Source organism: Syngnathus typhle, linkage group LG15 (genome assembly GCF_033458585.1).
Source record: "Syngnathus typhle isolate RoL2023-S1 ecotype Sweden linkage group LG15, RoL_Styp_1.0, whole genome shotgun sequence".
NCBI lineage: Eukaryota > Metazoa > Chordata > Actinopteri > Syngnathiformes > Syngnathidae > Syngnathus > Syngnathus typhle.
In genome coordinates, this window is record NC_083752.1 from 446509 (window position 1) to 464136 (window position 17628).

At 42.8% G+C, this 17628-nt stretch overlaps 2 protein-coding genes across 2 annotated transcripts; both read right to left on the reverse strand.

The window, feature by feature from the left end:
• Positions 1 to 156: 156 nt before the first annotated feature.
• On the reverse strand, positions 157 to 7883 carry hnrnpl (heterogeneous nuclear ribonucleoprotein L). Its single transcript, XM_061299198.1, has 15 exons — positions 7738 to 7883; positions 7397 to 7492; positions 6822 to 6940; positions 6496 to 6733; positions 6337 to 6422; positions 6117 to 6213; positions 5974 to 6046; positions 2572 to 2607; positions 2286 to 2354; positions 1963 to 2210; positions 1761 to 1882; positions 1487 to 1688; positions 1219 to 1276; positions 721 to 816; positions 157 to 641 (listed from the first exon to the last, which is right to left on the reverse strand). Exons 2-15 carry the CDS (start codon positions 7478 to 7480, stop codon positions 580 to 582), a joined length of 1590 nt encoding a protein of 529 aa, XP_061155182.1. The 5' UTR covers positions 7481 to 7492; positions 7738 to 7883; the 3' UTR covers positions 157 to 579.
• Positions 7884 to 8113: 230 nt separating this feature from the next.
• Positions 8114 to 16783, reverse strand: slc8a2a (solute carrier family 8 member 2a). Its single transcript, XM_061300266.1, has 13 exons — positions 15997 to 16783; positions 13135 to 13509; positions 12916 to 13053; positions 12556 to 12783; positions 12238 to 12492; positions 11740 to 12171; positions 11284 to 11645; positions 10968 to 11071; positions 10793 to 10810; positions 10467 to 10579; positions 9555 to 9654; positions 9192 to 9461; positions 8114 to 9111 (listed from the first exon to the last, which is right to left on the reverse strand). The coding sequence occupies exons 2-13, from the start codon at positions 13468 to 13470 to the stop codon at positions 8735 to 8737; spliced, it is 2733 nt and encodes a 910-aa protein (XP_061156250.1). The 5' UTR covers positions 13471 to 13509; positions 15997 to 16783; the 3' UTR covers positions 8114 to 8734.
• Between the last annotated feature and the right edge of the window lie 845 nt (positions 16784 to 17628).

A 17628-nucleotide genomic window follows, 5' to 3' on the forward strand; every position in this document is an offset into this window, starting at 1 on the left:
TTAATATCGTCATGCTCTAAATGTTTCTATTAAAAAAAAAAAAAAGTCAAGCACAATTCAAATATTGAAGAAAGAAATCCCATTTGAGATATTGATGACATGTAGTGTCTGTCTTACTGTACTGTATAGTCAAAATTGGGTCACAGCTCACTCCTACAATGTTTCCAGGATTTATTCTGAAAATGTTCACAGTACCTATCAACTAAATGTTAAGTGATCATCATTTGCACAAGCCAACCAAACAAGTCATGTTTCAATTTTCTTTCAAATCACATCGCTGCAATTAGCACATTACACAGCTTGCCAATAAATACATTATACGGTTGTTGACCTTGCGCAGTGAAATCCCTTCCATTGCAAAACAAAAGGCTGGGATGACATCAAAATAGTTCAGATTGGGGGCTTGATAAGATACATGTACGTTGCAAAGAAGAAATTGTGTCATCACAAAAATATCATAAAACACAACATCCCTATTTATGTCAATAATGAGTGAATATTTTAATAGGACATAAGAACAGAACTACATTAGAGTTTATGAAAAGAAATAAAATGTGACATTGTTTGAAGCGCTTGGATTTAGCTGCTGGCATGATGGGTGGTTGAGAAACATAACTTCAAAGTGTAAGGGTAAGGCCCACCTAGAAAAAGAAAAGGGGGAAGAAAAGCATTCCTTGACAAGCTCAAGATAATGAATGAATCATCCGTGTAAGTCCTTACTGGGGTTTTTCATCTGGTGATGGTTCATCATTGCCAGGGCTTCCATGGCATCGTTAACGGATTCCCACTCAAGCAAACCTGATGAACTTCGCTCACCTGTCGTGCCACACAAGAGACATCAAAGATACCATATGGCTGTTGAGAAGTCGTTCTGACATATTAGCATACAAAAACACTGTTATGCTTTGTGTTGTTTTGGATTGGATTGATGTTGGGCATCCTTTCATTCAAACCTTTGGGTGGGTGTATAGGAGCTCATATGCCTTTCAAGAATGAACAATACTGTTGCCGTCGAGCGGAATCCTTACCTCGCCACCACCGTTATTTTGAAAACAAACAGCGTTTTGGTTTTTCCTTCAATAGCGCAACCTCTTCTGAACACTTCATATTGGTTCTAAACCCAAATATGTTGAGTAATGAACAGTATTGTAATCTCATGATGGGCAAAATTCCATTCCTTAACACAAAAAACATTTTCTACTCATGGTCTTTACTCACTCTTCCCACTGAAAAGTTTCACACTTGAAGGGCTCTTAACTCCTAATTCATCGCAGATCTAGAAGAGGAAAACATAGGTCAGTGAAAATGAAACCAATACCACCTTGTAGTTGGGCCGCTATTATATAAACATTGTATTGTTCAGATCACAGTTTCCATCAAAGGTTGAAAACGTTTTGAAATGATTTCATGGTTGTTGTTTTTTTCCATCACAAAAACCAGCCGTTTAATAAGGCTAGACGTTTTTTAGCCTTGTGGCTTTTCTCACCTGGTTGAAGATCTCCTCAGAGATGTCAGGCTGTGCGTTAAAAAAATGCAGGACATTGGTGGGGTGTTGGATTCGGTTCTTGGCTGCCTGCTCCGGTGAGGTGAAGCGGTTGTTGCGAGAACCGTGGAAGTCTTTGAAGCTACTGCTGTTGTCTTCCAACTGGTAGCTCTGTCCCGGCACGATAGCCTGCTGCTTGGACACACTGCCGTGCAAAAGCAATCGATTAGTACCTGGATCACTTTTTTTCTTTTTTCACATTTTCTATCACCCTTACCAGACGTTGAGTTTCTGTCCAAAAAGGAAGTTGTTGTTAAGATGGGAGATAGCCCTGTCCACAGAATAGCAGTCCCCCATCTCCACCATTGCAGCTCCAGGTTTGCTCTTCATGAACTTAACCTGCAGGAAAAGGAGATATGCAGGTGACGACATGCCGACAACCTTCCTTTGAGCCAATTTTGAAAAGGAGCATTCCTCACCCTCTCCACATTCCCATAGAGGCAGAAGATGTTAAAGACCTTATCAGCATTAATCTTTGCCGGCTCAAGACCGTATACCATAAGTACGGGCGAGTCTGCATGAGGGCCGTACTCGGGGGGCGGTGGCCCGTATCCCGCGCCATAGCGCTGGTTACCACGGCCACGTCCCCCCATACCGGGTCCCATGCGGTGGGAAGGAGGCCCGTAGCTGTCGTCGCTGTAGCCGTGATAGCTTCCCTGAGGGCCACCTTTACGGTAAGAAGAGAAAAACAAACCAATGACCCTGCGCACCATTCCTTCAATTGCAATGAAACGATTGATACCATAATCAGGTGGGTGGTCCCCGAGAAGAGCAGGCTGCCTTTGGCGTTTGTTTGGATTTGCGTTTGGGTCTACGTAGGGTACAGTCAAAAATAGCAATTCAAAGAGCTTGCCGACAAGATAGCGTGCTGGAAAAATGACATTGGTGACTGTGTGTTATGGGACAAGGTGACAGGCATGCAACTTGCATCATAATTGTTGACCGACGGACGGTACGATTTCGGAAGCCAACTATGACATAATGGAGATTTGTTTGTTACTGCTACCCTAGTACAAACACGAACACACCTTGTGAATTGTTCCAATTGCCTTCACCGTCAGCATCTGTGCAGGTACACATATACATGTCAAGTAAAAAAACAACAACCGGGGGGGGGGGGGGGGGGAGAAACACATTTGATACACATGGATAATTACAATCAAATCAAATTATAAGTGTGCAACAGTTTGCATAACAAAACAGTCCATGTGAACACAAAACAACATTTTGGTATGCAGCAGTCGTAATGACAAGAACTGTGATCACCATGTTATGTGCTTTAACCACAATACAGCACAGTCATTCATTTGCTCTCTGACATGAAAACGATTTTCTTAATTTCATTAAAAAAAACCCCCAAAAAAGTCACAATTACACTAGTCAACAGCAAACTTTTATGTCTCTAAACATTATTGTGATTCTTTACATTTATTGTAGCACATCAGGTTTGTGAGATGTTTTCATTTTTGACCTATAAAAGCTTGTGCGTCAAACAGATTTGACCATGTGTTGTATATAATATGCCACCTAACAATGTTTAAATATCACAGTACTAAATATACTACATATTATTATTACGATGAAAACCTGATGTGCTTGAGAAATAAGAGAAAAAATCTAGAAACATTTACTTGCGTCTCTGTTAAAAAAAAAAAGACTAAAATAAAAATTGTTGACCAGTGTTATTTGACCACATTATCCAATCCAACTCGAGCTGCGTCATACATTCATTAAAATCTATTTGAGCTGCTACCAGCTTTTTTTTTTTTTTTTTTGGTACAGCAACTTGACTAGACAAGCGCAAATTTGAACATTGGTCCACAGTAGAAGTCAGTTTATAACAATTACATCAACTTGTCACTGAGCAGTACTTACAGCACCATACATGAAGTATTGGACACAGTGGGCAGGTAGGGGGTAGTCTTCAGCAAAGGACGCTTACCCTCCAAGCTCAACTCCTTTCCAATTTCCTTTTTTTTTTTCCTCTTCTTCTTCTTCACGTCTTGCTTCTTTGCATCCCCACCACCAAAGATAAGTACATCCACACATCCATGCTTGGCTTTTGCTTTTCATTTTTTCAAAGTTGCTATGACAAGCATCTCCAGCTTACCGTGGTGACCACAAAGCAGGATTAGTGCATCATTTGAGAGTGGGCTGTCTGTCCACAGACACACTGAGCCAAACCTGCATCACACGGGAGGTGTTAAAGGCGTCACTGTGGGCCAGTGCAGGGTGGAGAGGAGAGGAAAGAAAAAAAAAAAAAAAAGAAGAAACAGAACAGCACAGAAGGGAAACAGGTGGGAAGGTAAAGGGGGGAAAACAGAATACCAGTCCAAAAATGCTGCGCTTTGGAAGAGGATTTGTAATCTGTTTGCATCTGTGTTCTTATGCTTGCTGAATGTTTCATGCTTGTGTCTTCATTGGATATTTCTTCAGGTGTAAAAATGCCCACTGACTTTGATTTGGTTTAATGGCGGTCGGTCACTTGTAGAAAAAGGGAAGAGTGCTTGTTGCTTGTATATCTGCATGATGATGTGCTGTGGTGGCCGTTCCGCATTGTATGCAGTCGTGGCTCGCAGTGTCTGCCGTGTGTTCGCTCGCTCGCACAGGAAGGCGGGGAGGCGTGCTGCGTTACTGTTTCGACAAGACGCCGGGGCCTCTTTTGTGTCATCTGTTCCCTTGAGTGTTTGAAAACTCCTTTGTGGATCCCTGTCGTACGTAGTGTTACAGAAGGACTAGCCTGAGGGCCGCCTACCCCCCACCCTCCCCATGGCCGGGGCTAGGAAGTGCGTCCGGCAACAACCAATCAATGTACTGTGTCAAAAGTGGTTGCTCCTCAAGGTTCTGAAGATGTGCTGTACTGGAAAACCAGATGGTGGTGGTGGTGGTGGTGGTAGATGCTTATCAACAAGATGGCGCTGTGTTGGCTATAGGTGGTGTTTGAATATTTCTGATTGTCCGTCACCCCCACGATAAAATGAATCATTCCCTTGTAGTGGAGATAGAGGTGATGAAGTACTGCCTTGAGGTTGTGTTCCAGTGTTTGTTGTCCCACTGTGTCCAATGTATCCCAATGACTTGGGGTGCCGATGTATTGTCGCTGTCGAGGTTGTTGTGGCTTTGGCAGCATGTGTCTGCTTGGGAAATGAGGTCAGTCTGTATATGGCTTTGCATGGCCAGAACATGAGGAGTACCTCGAGAGGCAGCACAAATGTTACAATAGTCAAGTTCTTTGATTGAGGGCTTTTTTTCTCTCTTTCTTTTTCAGCCAAACTTGCCCGATTGTCGCCAGTTTTAGAAATGTAGCGACTAAATCGAAACAACACATGGAAGTACTACCTTAAAGGGAATCTCCAGATAAATATTTCCTTTGCAAAAATATATTCAGATAAAAAAAAAAAATGCCACTCCACATTAATCTCATCAGAACACGGTGTTTAGACTAGCGTGGGCACATAGAATATTTTATCGCAAAGAAAATACCTTCAATTCCTGTTGAAACACCTGACAGCAAGGCATAGATTTCAACAGTGTGTCTAATATGTTAAAATAATACCAAACATCCCAGGATTTTTTTCTTTTTTTTAAAAGTTATGTGCTTCATTTTCAGATTTACTATCGTGTACATGAGTGCACTTTGAACAAAAACTTAATGACTTCAGCCTGCTGTAATTTTATTTCCCACGAGCCTTTTTCCCAATCTCACTTGAATAATTCAAAATGCTAAGAGTGCGCTTGCTCTATCAATCGCTCTTTACGAGAGCAACGCAACAGTATTGATTTAAATGTTTACAACCGCGTCAATCAAGAAGACTCGCCGTAGTGGCCTCTTTATTACTTAGTCAAATTAAACATCAACCACATTCAAAAGGAATATCATGCCAATGTGAACACAATACTTTTGACTTTGGCAAACTAGGATTAAAGTCCTGAGATCAGAGTCCATTTTGTAAACGATGTGTTTCATTTAACAATGACTAAAATCTCCAATATGTTTGACTCTTACATGATCTAGTGGACCGACCGGAAATGTTGCGCTGTGCAGCTGTGTCATTCATGCTCTCGAGGGAATGTGGGACCTAAGAGGTGAATGGTAATCTTGTGCATGATGCTGTGACTAGAGTGCACTGGTCTTTCTTCATGCATCGGACAAAACAATTGGCTGCCAATCAGGTTACTCCTCATGCCCTTAACCTTGTGCCTGCTGCTGCTGCTGGCGCTGCTGTGTAGCAAGGAAATGCATTCAACTGTGATTGTACCAGGGGAATAATGCCTTGGAACAAGAATAAGCATGGCGAGCGAGCGAGCGAGCAAGTGGAGGAAATCAATAGCGATCAAAGGCAATATTCCCATAGTAAAGAAACCTAACATTTAGTGACATGAAAGGTAAAGAGAAAGTAGAAAGGGGGAAGGGATGCTAACAAACTTACCTTGGCCACTCAAGTTAGGATTTGTGTAGTCCCATGTGTCCTGGTCATTCTTGAAGACATTTAGGCGTGCTGGCTGTGGATTGAGTTACAAAAGAAAGCCCAAGAGTAAATATTTGTACAAATGATGACATGATACCTCATACCTTGGCATATTCAATCTTCAGCGTGCAGCAACCAGAATAGATGTCTGCTCCATTGAGCGAGGCTTTGGCTCTCTGGGCACTTTGGACAGAGTCAAACGTAGCAAGTGTTGAGTTAAGGGGGCCTTTTTTTTCCCGAAGCAGATTCATAGTCATTCCTGAGCTTTCTATTTATAATATATAAAATTTTTTAAATATTGTCCACAAAAACAAAAAAGGATATTCAACCATGGCCTGAACACCGTTCTTTCTGAAGATGACGATCCGCTGGACAGGCCCGCAGTTGTTACATATGGTGTACAACACGTCCTGTAGAAGTCAATTGGAACAATCAAATACCATTACAAATATACTTTCTCTCCAAATGTCCAGTTCACTTTACCGTGGTGATTGGGTAGATAGGGTTGATGATGGTGAGTAGCAACACGTTGTTCACACTCCGCGTGTCGTCCGAGTCTCCTGGCCGGGAGATCTTTTGGCTCGTGGAATAGTTGATGAAAGCAGGGTGGCCTCCAATGTAAACCTGGTTCTCTGCTGCATATGTAACAGCAGCGGAGGATCCATTCATGTCCTCGTACTCCACTAAGGCCTGGCGCTTCTTGGGCATCATTACCACAGAACTATGACGAGGAGGTAAAAATCCATCTCGGTAAGGAAAGAATGAATGAAACAACCTCCAAAGCCAAAAATGTGCAAGTGGATGAATACCTGACCGTCCCAAACTCTTGCAAGGCTTCCACCAAATCAGTCTCCACAATACCATCAACCAAGCCCCTAATGTGCACCACCGGGGAGGGTAAGGGTTTATGGGGATCATCGTAGCTTTCCTGAAAATAATGTCATCGCAAAGCAAAGATGCTCATAAACAACCAGCAAAGCAATGTGGGAAATAAACCCATCTCTACCCGAATAATTGAGACGCGCCCAAATTGGGGTCTTTGAATGAAAAGTGCATTGAGGTTAGCTCAAACCATTAGCAATTATTAACAGTGGACTTCGACGTTAACGGGAGGGGGAAAAGCAATTCGATTTGGAATTTTAGGGATATAACAATGATTTAACTTTGAAGGCTCGTCTACTAAATTATCTACAACTCTCAGGAAAGAGACTAGTTGGAAAAGGCGAACAATCGTGTGATCACATTTATGTTTGCTTAACCGCTAGCTTCTTGGCTACTGAAGCGCATGAAGGTTTTGTAACGATATACATGTGTCGAAAGTCACATGTCGTGAAATAAACAAGTGCGTTAACAATGAAATAGTGCAACAAGAAGGCACGTCTACCGTTGTCATCCCTCCGTCCTCAGTTTTCTGTCGTTTTGTTGCTCTGCCTCCTTCTCCGTAGAAGCGACCTGCAGCAGCAGCCATGTTGTCCTGCCCCTTGTGCCAGATTAATGATGCATTCAAAATCCATGGGAAAGCGCAACTTCACGTTTCAAACATGCCAACTTTCGCAGGAATTTGATGAGGCTACAGTAAACGATTTAAGAACTATGTATTTGAAAGAGAAGGAAACACTTTTTTTTTTAAATCCTTGCAAAGAATCACTGAGATCGCGCTTTAACATTGAAGACAATCTGTGCTCTTTTTGTAACAACGGCATTGAACCAACTGACCATACGTACATTAGCAAAAAGTCACATAACGTTTGGTGTCACTTTCAAGAACGGGAATGGGGAGATCCCTGCAACTAAACGATCGAAGAGCTCATATAAAAGCTCGTTTGACGTTTTTTCGACGGCCAACGTTTAAACGAGAAACAGGAAACGGCTCGCTCCCGTTCAATGGAGATGGCAGTACTGCCCCCTGGCGGATGGGAGAGGGATTTGCTCTCAGACGCCTGTGTGCGCGTGTGTTTATTTCTGACATTTTTAATCGGTAATAATGTTTAGTTGTGTTTTAGAACATGCAATGATTTACAAATACGGAACGTGAAATTACAGTTTACAAATCAAAACAGATGCATTTTTTAAGGGAGAATCATTATATTCTGATCTATCCTTGCCATAATGTGACTTAAAAGAAGTAAAAATGTCTGCATTTATTAGTAATCCAACAGGAGTCATTTGCAGTCGCCAAGAATAGCCCAAATTGCTTAGAGAAACACATTTAGTAGCAAATGATTACAATTTAGTAGCAATTCTAAACTACAGTTGATGACAAAAAATATCAATTTGATAGCACATAAACAGGGTAAATCCATCATATACAGTAGTAAATGACAACAACCAAATACCGATATGTCATGACAAAATAAAATCAAGGAAATTGAGAAGCAGAGGGGTGCTAAAATCCATTATTCTGAAGCTATTTTAAAACGTGAGCCATTTCATTCAAAAGCCCCAATAAACGTAAAGGGGAAACAATTCCTTTCTAATGCAGTTTATGAGTCATAAAGCATCAAGCCAGCCTAAAATTCATTTTGACATCCATGAAATTAACACAATATACTCAGTATGAATACAATGGATTCGTGCTGCAATAGATATGCAGGTTTGCATGTCCAAGTCTACGTATTTATTTGATAACATGCCAGAGGTGGTGATAGGTCTTCTAAAAATCCGTTCTTTCCAAAAGAATACTGTACATCCTTGTGCAATGAGCGTTCCCATCGACGCTTTCTCAGAAGCCTTTTATATGGCAGTAGGCCTCCAAACTAGAGAAGAGAATGTAAAGGAACCAGAGTCCAAAAAGAAAGAATGATGTCAGGATTTTGGGGATCCGTGGGCCTCCCAGCTCACCCCCAATAGAGGGCCTCCGGCGGATCATCAACGCTCCCATTGCGAAGAAGGCAAAAATGGTAAAAAGCGTGACAGAGAAGGCCAGTGAGCCGACATCAACACGAAAAACTTGACCTTTGACTTGCCAATAAATGGCAGCCACAGACCAAGCTACACCAATACCTAAAAAGACATTCACTGCATTGCTTCCAGTTACATTTCCCACTGATGCGTCTGCGTATTGGTCCTGGGTTGCAGCCACTTTGCTGGCAAAGGTATCTGGGGATGGATTCAGAGTTCAGCATTAAAAACGGCTGCAACGAATGAAATGGATGAGAAGCGCTCCATGCTCTACGTACCAGGAAGTGAAGTCCCCAGGGCTACAAAGACCACTGCAGTGACCGTGTCTCTCAGGCCAACTGTGCAGCCAAAATGGGAGGCAAGGTCTCCAATAATGGCTGTTAGGATCCCAACCACAGATATTGACACGATAAAACACGCCCACCCGTTCCAGTACTGAGTCGGCGGGACAAAAGCAAAGAGGACTTTCCAAAAAATGCACAACATGTGCATGAAATAGTCAAAGCAGTTGGGCATGGCTTGATCTTCGCCCTCGTCATCTCTATCACCTGTTAGAAAGACGACAACAAAAAGTGTCAGTTCCAAAAGCAGATGAGGACGGACGGACGGACGGACGGACACGAAAGTCATAAGCCACTGACCTGCGCTGACGGTGACAGCTTCCATGAACTGCTCCCTCCATGAACGTGAGCCAATCACAGATGCTAGGTTTGTATCTTTAAGGAGTTTATCCACAGTATTCTGTCAGATGAAATAGGCTACTTTAGGATTGTTCAGTAATAGCAAGCATTTCTTTCCTGAGAGATTACAAATGAAACAATAACGAAAGAAAGAAAGAAAATCTATCAACAACTCTGTACGTAAACAATAATTTACCACCACACAAATTAAGATGAATATCATTCTAAAACACCTTCCTCTTTTACACAGAGATTATGTAACAAAGCTGCCTGTAACAATGATCCAAACATCATGCATAATGGAGGAAGGTCAACACTACCCGAAAGAGTGTTCGGGATTAGCTGTAGCACATACGTATGTCTCGAAATAATATTTTCCAGCTCTGTGCAGTTTTTAAAGATAAGGCCAAACACAACGGGCTTAGCACACAGAGATTCAGGGGTGTCAAACATAAGATTTGCGTGCCAAAAGTGGCTCACTACAACCTTACTTGTAAATAGCCACAATAGCATTTATATTTATATGTCATGCAATCATGTCAAGAAAAGGCATGAGGCACAAATACGCAGCATTTTCTGCATATCCAAAAGTGTGTGATGAGAAACTGAAACGAGAAATACTCCATAACAACAGCACACCGCCCAAAGCGTACCTGGTCGAGCATTCCATTGGAAGTCTGATGAAAAGGTGCCATATTGTTAGTCAATCAATGAGATTAGGAAGGAAGTCACCTTCATAATTCATTCAAACAAATCAAATCTCAATATTAACACTATAGAAATTTAAACAAATGAAAAGGTCCATTTTGGGTGCGGTCGTCAGAAATACAATATACAGTGGATTCATTGTAAGGCAGTCAGCCAGCTACACACCTTAAAGTCACAGGCTTCTTCTATGATGATCTCCATCCTGCTGTGCTCTCCGAGAATGGGCTTACCCATCTCAGAGATCCTCCTAGCCTCTTCCTCCTCAGGGCTGGGGTGACCTGTCAAGGATCAAGCAGAAATTGACGTTGATGAGGAGATGCTGTGCCGCCACCAATATTTGCACGTCTGGGAGTCAAATTTGAAAGGTTGCTGTAATTTACAAAGTAGCCTGCATGCATGTCAAAACTCAGTGTTGGCTCAGAAATGAAGAAAAGAAGAATGCTTCGCAGCACCGCACCCTTCAAAGCAACCGACAAACAAAAGTGTCTTACCCTGATTAAGCAGTAATGCTGTAAAAAATAAATCATGACTGTTTCCATGTTGGTATGACAACAAATCATTTGACATCAATCAAGCAATCATATTCCATCACCCTAAAAACATACAAATGTAAAGTGGCTCCGCTTGTGCAATAAACAAACAACACATACGTATTTAGTGACTTACCAGAGAGTCCTCGCTTGAGCCATTTCGGCTCTTTGAGCACTAGGAAGAAATTTTCCCGTTTTTCATACTCTTCCACGTTTAGAATGTGAATTTTCAAGGTGTTGCTGGAGACATACAAGATATACACAAAACATAGTTAGTACCCAAATTATGAATGGGAAGCCAAATGAAATGTGGACTCATCATTATCTCAACAGCATTTCAGCATTGTTTTTACCAACATCCACATATCAACTATTTGATCACATGACGTTCAAAACAGCAACAATGTACGTTCTTCCGGGGGAAAGGCAAACTTTTCTTTTGGTTTCCTCACCTGGTCTGTTCATTGGTAAACTGCAGCTCACCCTTGGCCTGCTCGTAGTCCACTCCAGCTTTGGCACTGCCGTCCTCTGTGTGATATGGTATAGAAACGGTACCCCTGGAGCCTGAGTTCCTCACCACTGTCGCCGTCAGTGTGCCTGTGCTCTCACTCACCCGCAAAACCCCCTGACCAAAGGTGAAGATGCCAGCATGGTCATCATCCAAGATAGTGACAGTGGCAACCAGCGGCTCCACCAGTCTGCCCTTGGGTGAACATCCCGTCCCTTCATCACCACCCTCCTCTAACCTCAAATTTTGAAGACGGACAAAGAAATGTTCGTCTTCTTCAAAGACGTCATCGTCCAAAATTTTTACCTAGGGGAAAAAAAAAAAAATCTTGTTTTTGTGTTCTATGACCTATTATCATTGTCATAAATATTATTGCCAAGCCATTTTTTTCTTTGCCCACCTTGATTTCTTTCCGTGTCTCTCCGGGCTTAAATATCAAGGTTCCTTCAATAAAGTCATAATCAGTTCCAGCATTGGCAGACCCATTTTCTGTACAGTAGTCCACATAAAAGGTATTCTGAGATGTACCGCCGTCGAGGATCACCCAAAGGCTCAGAGTACCACAGTTCTCAATACACTGATACTGGGCACTTTCGAAACAAATGTGAGAGCACGTAAGTTTGTCATCTCCTTGTCCGCTACGGCGTGAATGTTGAGAAGCATGTCTCCTCAGTAGGTTTCCAGCACCTATCAACAAGCGAGTGGCCTGGACACGGTAAAAAGCTCGACTCTTCTTCTGACGAACCAAAGTGGAGTAGTTGGCCATTTCGATGAGCTGGTCTAGGTTTTTCTCAGGGTGTTTGTCCCGTAGGTCTTTGAGTCTACGAAGCACCTATCAACGAAAGGAAATAATTCTGTTTTGAACCACATGTCTTGCCATGTGGGGGGTCTTCCCTACCTCATCTTGGCTCTGGTCCATCTCACTTGGCGTTTGTACAGACACTGTCACACTGGAGGAGCTTCTGGGGCCATCGGAGTTTTTTTCATCGATGATCATCTCAGGGCCACCTTCCATTTCCACCACAATACCATGTCTTTTGTCAGCGCGGTAACGTTTGTGAAGATATTTGTAGAAGAGCAAGCGACGGTCAGCGATCCAAGCCAATAACACACACAGCGGGAAGTAAAGCAGGGTCACTGCGGCTTCCCATACCTTGCGACATACAATGGCAGCTTTTAGTCATTTGCGATTGCCATCCAACGTGTCCAAACGCACCTCTACGATCCCAGGCGAGATGACGGCCAGTATGAGGTAGAGCCAAATGTAGGCAAAGATGCTCCAGAAGGATGTAATAAAAAACACCCGCAGGTGTTTGATCTTGCGAGACTCTCCGTCGGGGATCACCCACACGCATATGCCGATGATCACAAACATATTGAAGGCGGCGCTTCCGACGATGGTGCCTGGGCCCAGCTCCCCTGCGTGAAAGTTGTGCCCGCATACCTGTCAAGTGTGCAAAAAAAAAAAAAGAAAATTCAGCACCATCGACGGTTACTGACGTCAAAGCATGGTACTTTTGAAGTGGTTCTAAAACGAGGGCGCTTTATTGTCACGTCAACAATTTGGGTCGCATACCTCAATGACAGAAAGCAAAATCTCAGGAGCAGAAGAGCCGAGAGCCATGAGTGTGAGGTTGGAGACGGTCTCGTTCCAGATTCGCACGGTAGTTACCGTTTTCTCTCCGTTGGGTTTGGTAATGGTTATCTCTTTCACCTGCAACAGAGATCGATGTCTGCCAATGAGGTCATCAAAGAGTCTGTAATGCCAACGAATTGAAACGGCTGTGACCCGTACCTGAGAGGTGATGACTTCAATTGATGCCATAAAACGGTCTGCAATGATGGACACTCCAAGGAAAATGTACATGAGACAGAGGAAGTAGATGATAGCTCTTCCTGCCCTCTCCCCTTGAGGAGGGTTGAGTGGCAACCACACCGGCAACAGAATCCCAGGTTTACACACCACATGGCCCGCACAAACCCGCTTGCCAGATTCGGTGAAATTAGGCGACTGCGGAGGGCCAGACGCTCGTTCCATAACCTGCGGCCTGAAGGAGGTGCAAGGGTTGGAGAGTAGAACGAGCCCGAGAAGAACAGGGACTGTTGGAATGTGGGTAGGTTTTGCTTCCATATCTCAGAAATGCCTGGGGGGAGCCGCTGGGTCCCAAGTCTGAAAAAACAGAACTTCGTAATAGATCCCATCTGAAGCAAAACTTTGAAAGACTCGACGGAAACGGCGGCAGATTCGATTCAACCTAAACGTGTCCGACTTAGCAGATGGCCACAAAGGCTTGGAGATGGGCTAAAAGTAAACTGATCTGTCTGAGTCATCTTGTCGACTGATCAAAATGCCCTGTGAGAAACTAAAGACACAACGTTAAGCCATGCAGCTCTTGCGATTGTCTTTCTTTGGCAATGCTCATTCATCCCAATTAAGAACACGCAATGTCTTTTTTTTTCTTTCTTTCAAAAGATTCAGAGCTTGGCGACAATGTCTCTGTAACGTGGATTTGAAAGAAACGAGTTTAACATCATGATGCAAAATGTTCCCATCAGTTGCCGTGCACATGTTTACAACTGACACCAGTCTCCTTCACAGCCAGAGTGTTTTGGGACCTTGTGTGCGGGAGCCTAATTTATTTATGGCCATTGTAGCTTTTAAAGCTGCTGAGCAAACAAGAGCTTCCAACTCATTATGGCAAAAGCAATGCAAATAAGGAAAACAATACGGATTGAAGTAGGTGTCACTTGAAAAGTAAAGCAGGTAGTTGAGTCTCGCTAGGTGAGAGTGACGGGCTGTTCCTGCTACCTCCCACGCGGGCGAAGCTACACTGCATTGCGCGTTGTGACTTGAAACGGATACTTGGCTGCTTCTGCTGCTGCTGCATCTTTGATGCAGCCTGAGCTCTGCCTGATGGTTCTACAGTTGTGATTCAGGAACACAGCTAACAGAGCTGCTGCATCACATTTCACTTTCCAAGCAGTGCTATGGTTACCACCACCTCAGACTAAGAACCACCTTACACCAGAAGCTCTTACGTATACACAAACAAAACACCAAGTCGTAAAAAGTGACTCAGTTGATGAGGTTAATAATAATCGGACTCCTCCCGATAGCATTGAGCACATGGTTAACCAAGGTTTGTTAAAGAATTATCAGGTTGTTTCCATGATATGTCCAAACTTTCCATGATGCATAATCACTGCAAATGTTTAGCAAGCTTGACGTGTCCCACATAAGTGTTTTGTTATGTTAGTCAGGGGATACGTGACAAGGTGATCTGCGACAGGAAACGTGGTTTCTTTGCAATCGTGTTATTATTTTAAAACACAAATATATATCGAGATGCTTTTAAACGAGTAGAGAAGTCTGTAAATGCACATAGAAGGCTTTCGCGTCTGTTCCTCAGTATGTTATGAATGACCCTCTGCATACAAATGACCACCATCCATGTTTTCTATGAAGGAAAAAAGCAACGTAAGCCACGCGTTGTGTGACGCCTATCAATCTGGAGAGGAATACAAGCCCGTTTAATCACAAGGTTTAGTTTACAGCGTGGCAGGCAGGGACAATGCCTCCCTCCCTCCCTCCCCCCGCCGCTGCACATGTTCAATGATATACAGTACTTTTAGCTGACTTCATTGAGCTCTATTTAGACTACTTCCTTATGCACATCCCATCAGTGAACTTAAGTGATCTTTCATTAGTCATGGAGAATACATCGATACATTATTGTACGTTCCTCAGTGGCACGATGAAGCACTTTAAGCAAGCTAAAGAGCAGCCACTCAGGCTTCTTAGTTAGCTTCATTAAAGCAAACAGTATAACAATGTAGATTCATCATATTGTTCTGAGGTCATCATATTCACTTTTAAGTTTGTATTACAGTTGATAATGTTGAACGTTAACTTCCTTCAGGAAAAATGGTTTTGGAGATCGGATCTTGTACACAATATGTAAAATGGCACCTCATTGCTGTTATGTATATATATATCATATGCAGAGGGGATTTTGGGCTTACCATTAATAATGTACTGTGGAAAAGCAAACATGATTTGACTCATAGTAAACAAACATTCCAGAGTCCCTAAAATGTCTTCCTGGATGCTAACTCCAAAGGACAGGACAGGACAGGACAGGACAGGAGGGAGACAGATGGAATGAGAGAGGCTTAATGAAGCCGGACATGAGGTGGACACATAGGGCTTTTTGACAAGCTACTGACAGCCAGGAGACAGCAGCTTCTAAGGTTTCTATTACATGAGATACTCAGTCTGGGCATTGGCAACCTTAGAAGTTACCACTTCTCTCCACTTTAGGTGGAACGCAGTGCGCTTTGAAAAGAAATACTCAGCACGTTGCTGTTGTTTTTAAATGATCGCGTAGGAAACCCAAAATGTGACCGCTGTGGACGAGATTGAGATTCACAGGTGTGAAGAATGATTACCCATCCTAAGGTCACTTATTTCCTACCTAGAGAAACACAAAAGTCACGTTATGCACTAGTTCCCTTTATTATTTCCGGCATTGCCGCTCTCAGCCTAGTTACGAATAACTAAATATTAACAAAAAGTGCCGAGGCGATCAACAGACCTTCACATGTAATGAACTAGTCAAGACGGTGAAAACAAAATGGACACATTTGTTACACTTACTGACAGTTGATTCTCTCCAAAACGGGGGCTTTCACTCATCTAGGAGCATTGCTGCAAATTCCTCCTCTCGTAAACGACATCATCAGCAACTTATATGGCACATGATAGACCTTGGACAGTTCCCTAAAATTCAAATAGCCGGTCCATCAATAAGAGACAACTAATCAATACTATGTGGGTAAAGCAGAGCCTTTCAAACATCTTTACTAAATCATGGGGATGAAAAGTTTTCAGTGGGGGAGATAACAAGAGCGTTTTACTGATTGATCCAGGGGGAAATGTGAGAGAAACGTGAGGTATAGTATAGCCCTTTGTCCCGTGGCACCTGAAATGGCACGCGTATCATTGCCTGTGCACAATGCTGGAGCACTTGGGTTGCTACAGTGGGGGGGCGGCTGGCAGCGAGCTTGCATTTCAGCCAAGTAGCAGCAAGCAGTCAACTTTTCGCTTTTCTCCTCAGAGCCACAGGACCATTTTTTATTTGAGATTAGAATCAAGTCGTGGTGGGTGCTGTGTAAAACATCAATCCAAATAGAATAAAATTGATTTGCAAACCTGAGCTACTTACCGTCTCAAACATGGGCTGCAGTTATACCCACCGGGATGACGATGTTCTCCTGCACCAGCCGCAACATCGGATCAACCTGCAATGAGACAGCATGAGTGGTCAATTCTGACATACATATATATTGTATATATCTTGTTCTCATGTAGCTGAACAAGGTAAGCAAAAGAAAATCTCTCTGTATGAGGGATTGTTGGTTAGGGGATGTGCCTCGTAGTTGTGAGGTTTGGGTTTCAAATCTCAGCTACTTCCCTCCTTGTGTGGAGGCTGCATGTTCTCCTAATGCCTGCTTGGATTTTTTTTCTCTTCTCTCCCCCTCAGAAAACAGAGCAGGGTAGCCCGTCACTTCAAATTTGAGGGTCACTAAAAGAACATTTAGGGGTGCGCACTGTGAATTGATTTGCAAAGTAAATAGGATCACTGAATTACTGATAGTTACGTTTTCAATCTGCATTCACTTGACTGGTTCTTTTATCTGAAACAAATGATTTTAGGTTGCATTGCCTGACCTGTTTCGGCTTGTACTTCCGCCTTCATCAGAGTGTCCTTCAATTTGCATTGTATTGTGCAAGGTTCAATTGATGGGACTTTAAGTCCATAGCCTAAATACAAGTGAAAGCTGGAGTTACCAAGGTTTTGCGCAATTTAAAAACAAACGCTGATTTAAATACTATTTTCAGTATCCGTGGAAAATTTGCCTCCGCATCGCCCAATCAGAAACGATACGTCGCTTTAAAAGATGAAAAGGCGTCACTTTTGGTTTTATTCAACAATTTTAATTGATGGCAAAATGTAAATGATATTTTATCTAGGTTGTATATTTGTTGATGTTTCAAATGAAAATGGTCATTTTGTTTTGAATATTAAAGGACTATTTCATGTGGCTTGACCGAGCCCAATTGGATGGAAAACTGCAAACTATCTTGACCTCTGAACTTCTTTTTGTCGACTTCTTTGTGTGCCCTGCAGATAGATGACTGTCAACCAGTGCAACCCTACCTACCTACCAACCTACCAACCTAGTACCTACCTACCTGCCTACCTACCTACTGCCCAAAGTCAGCTGT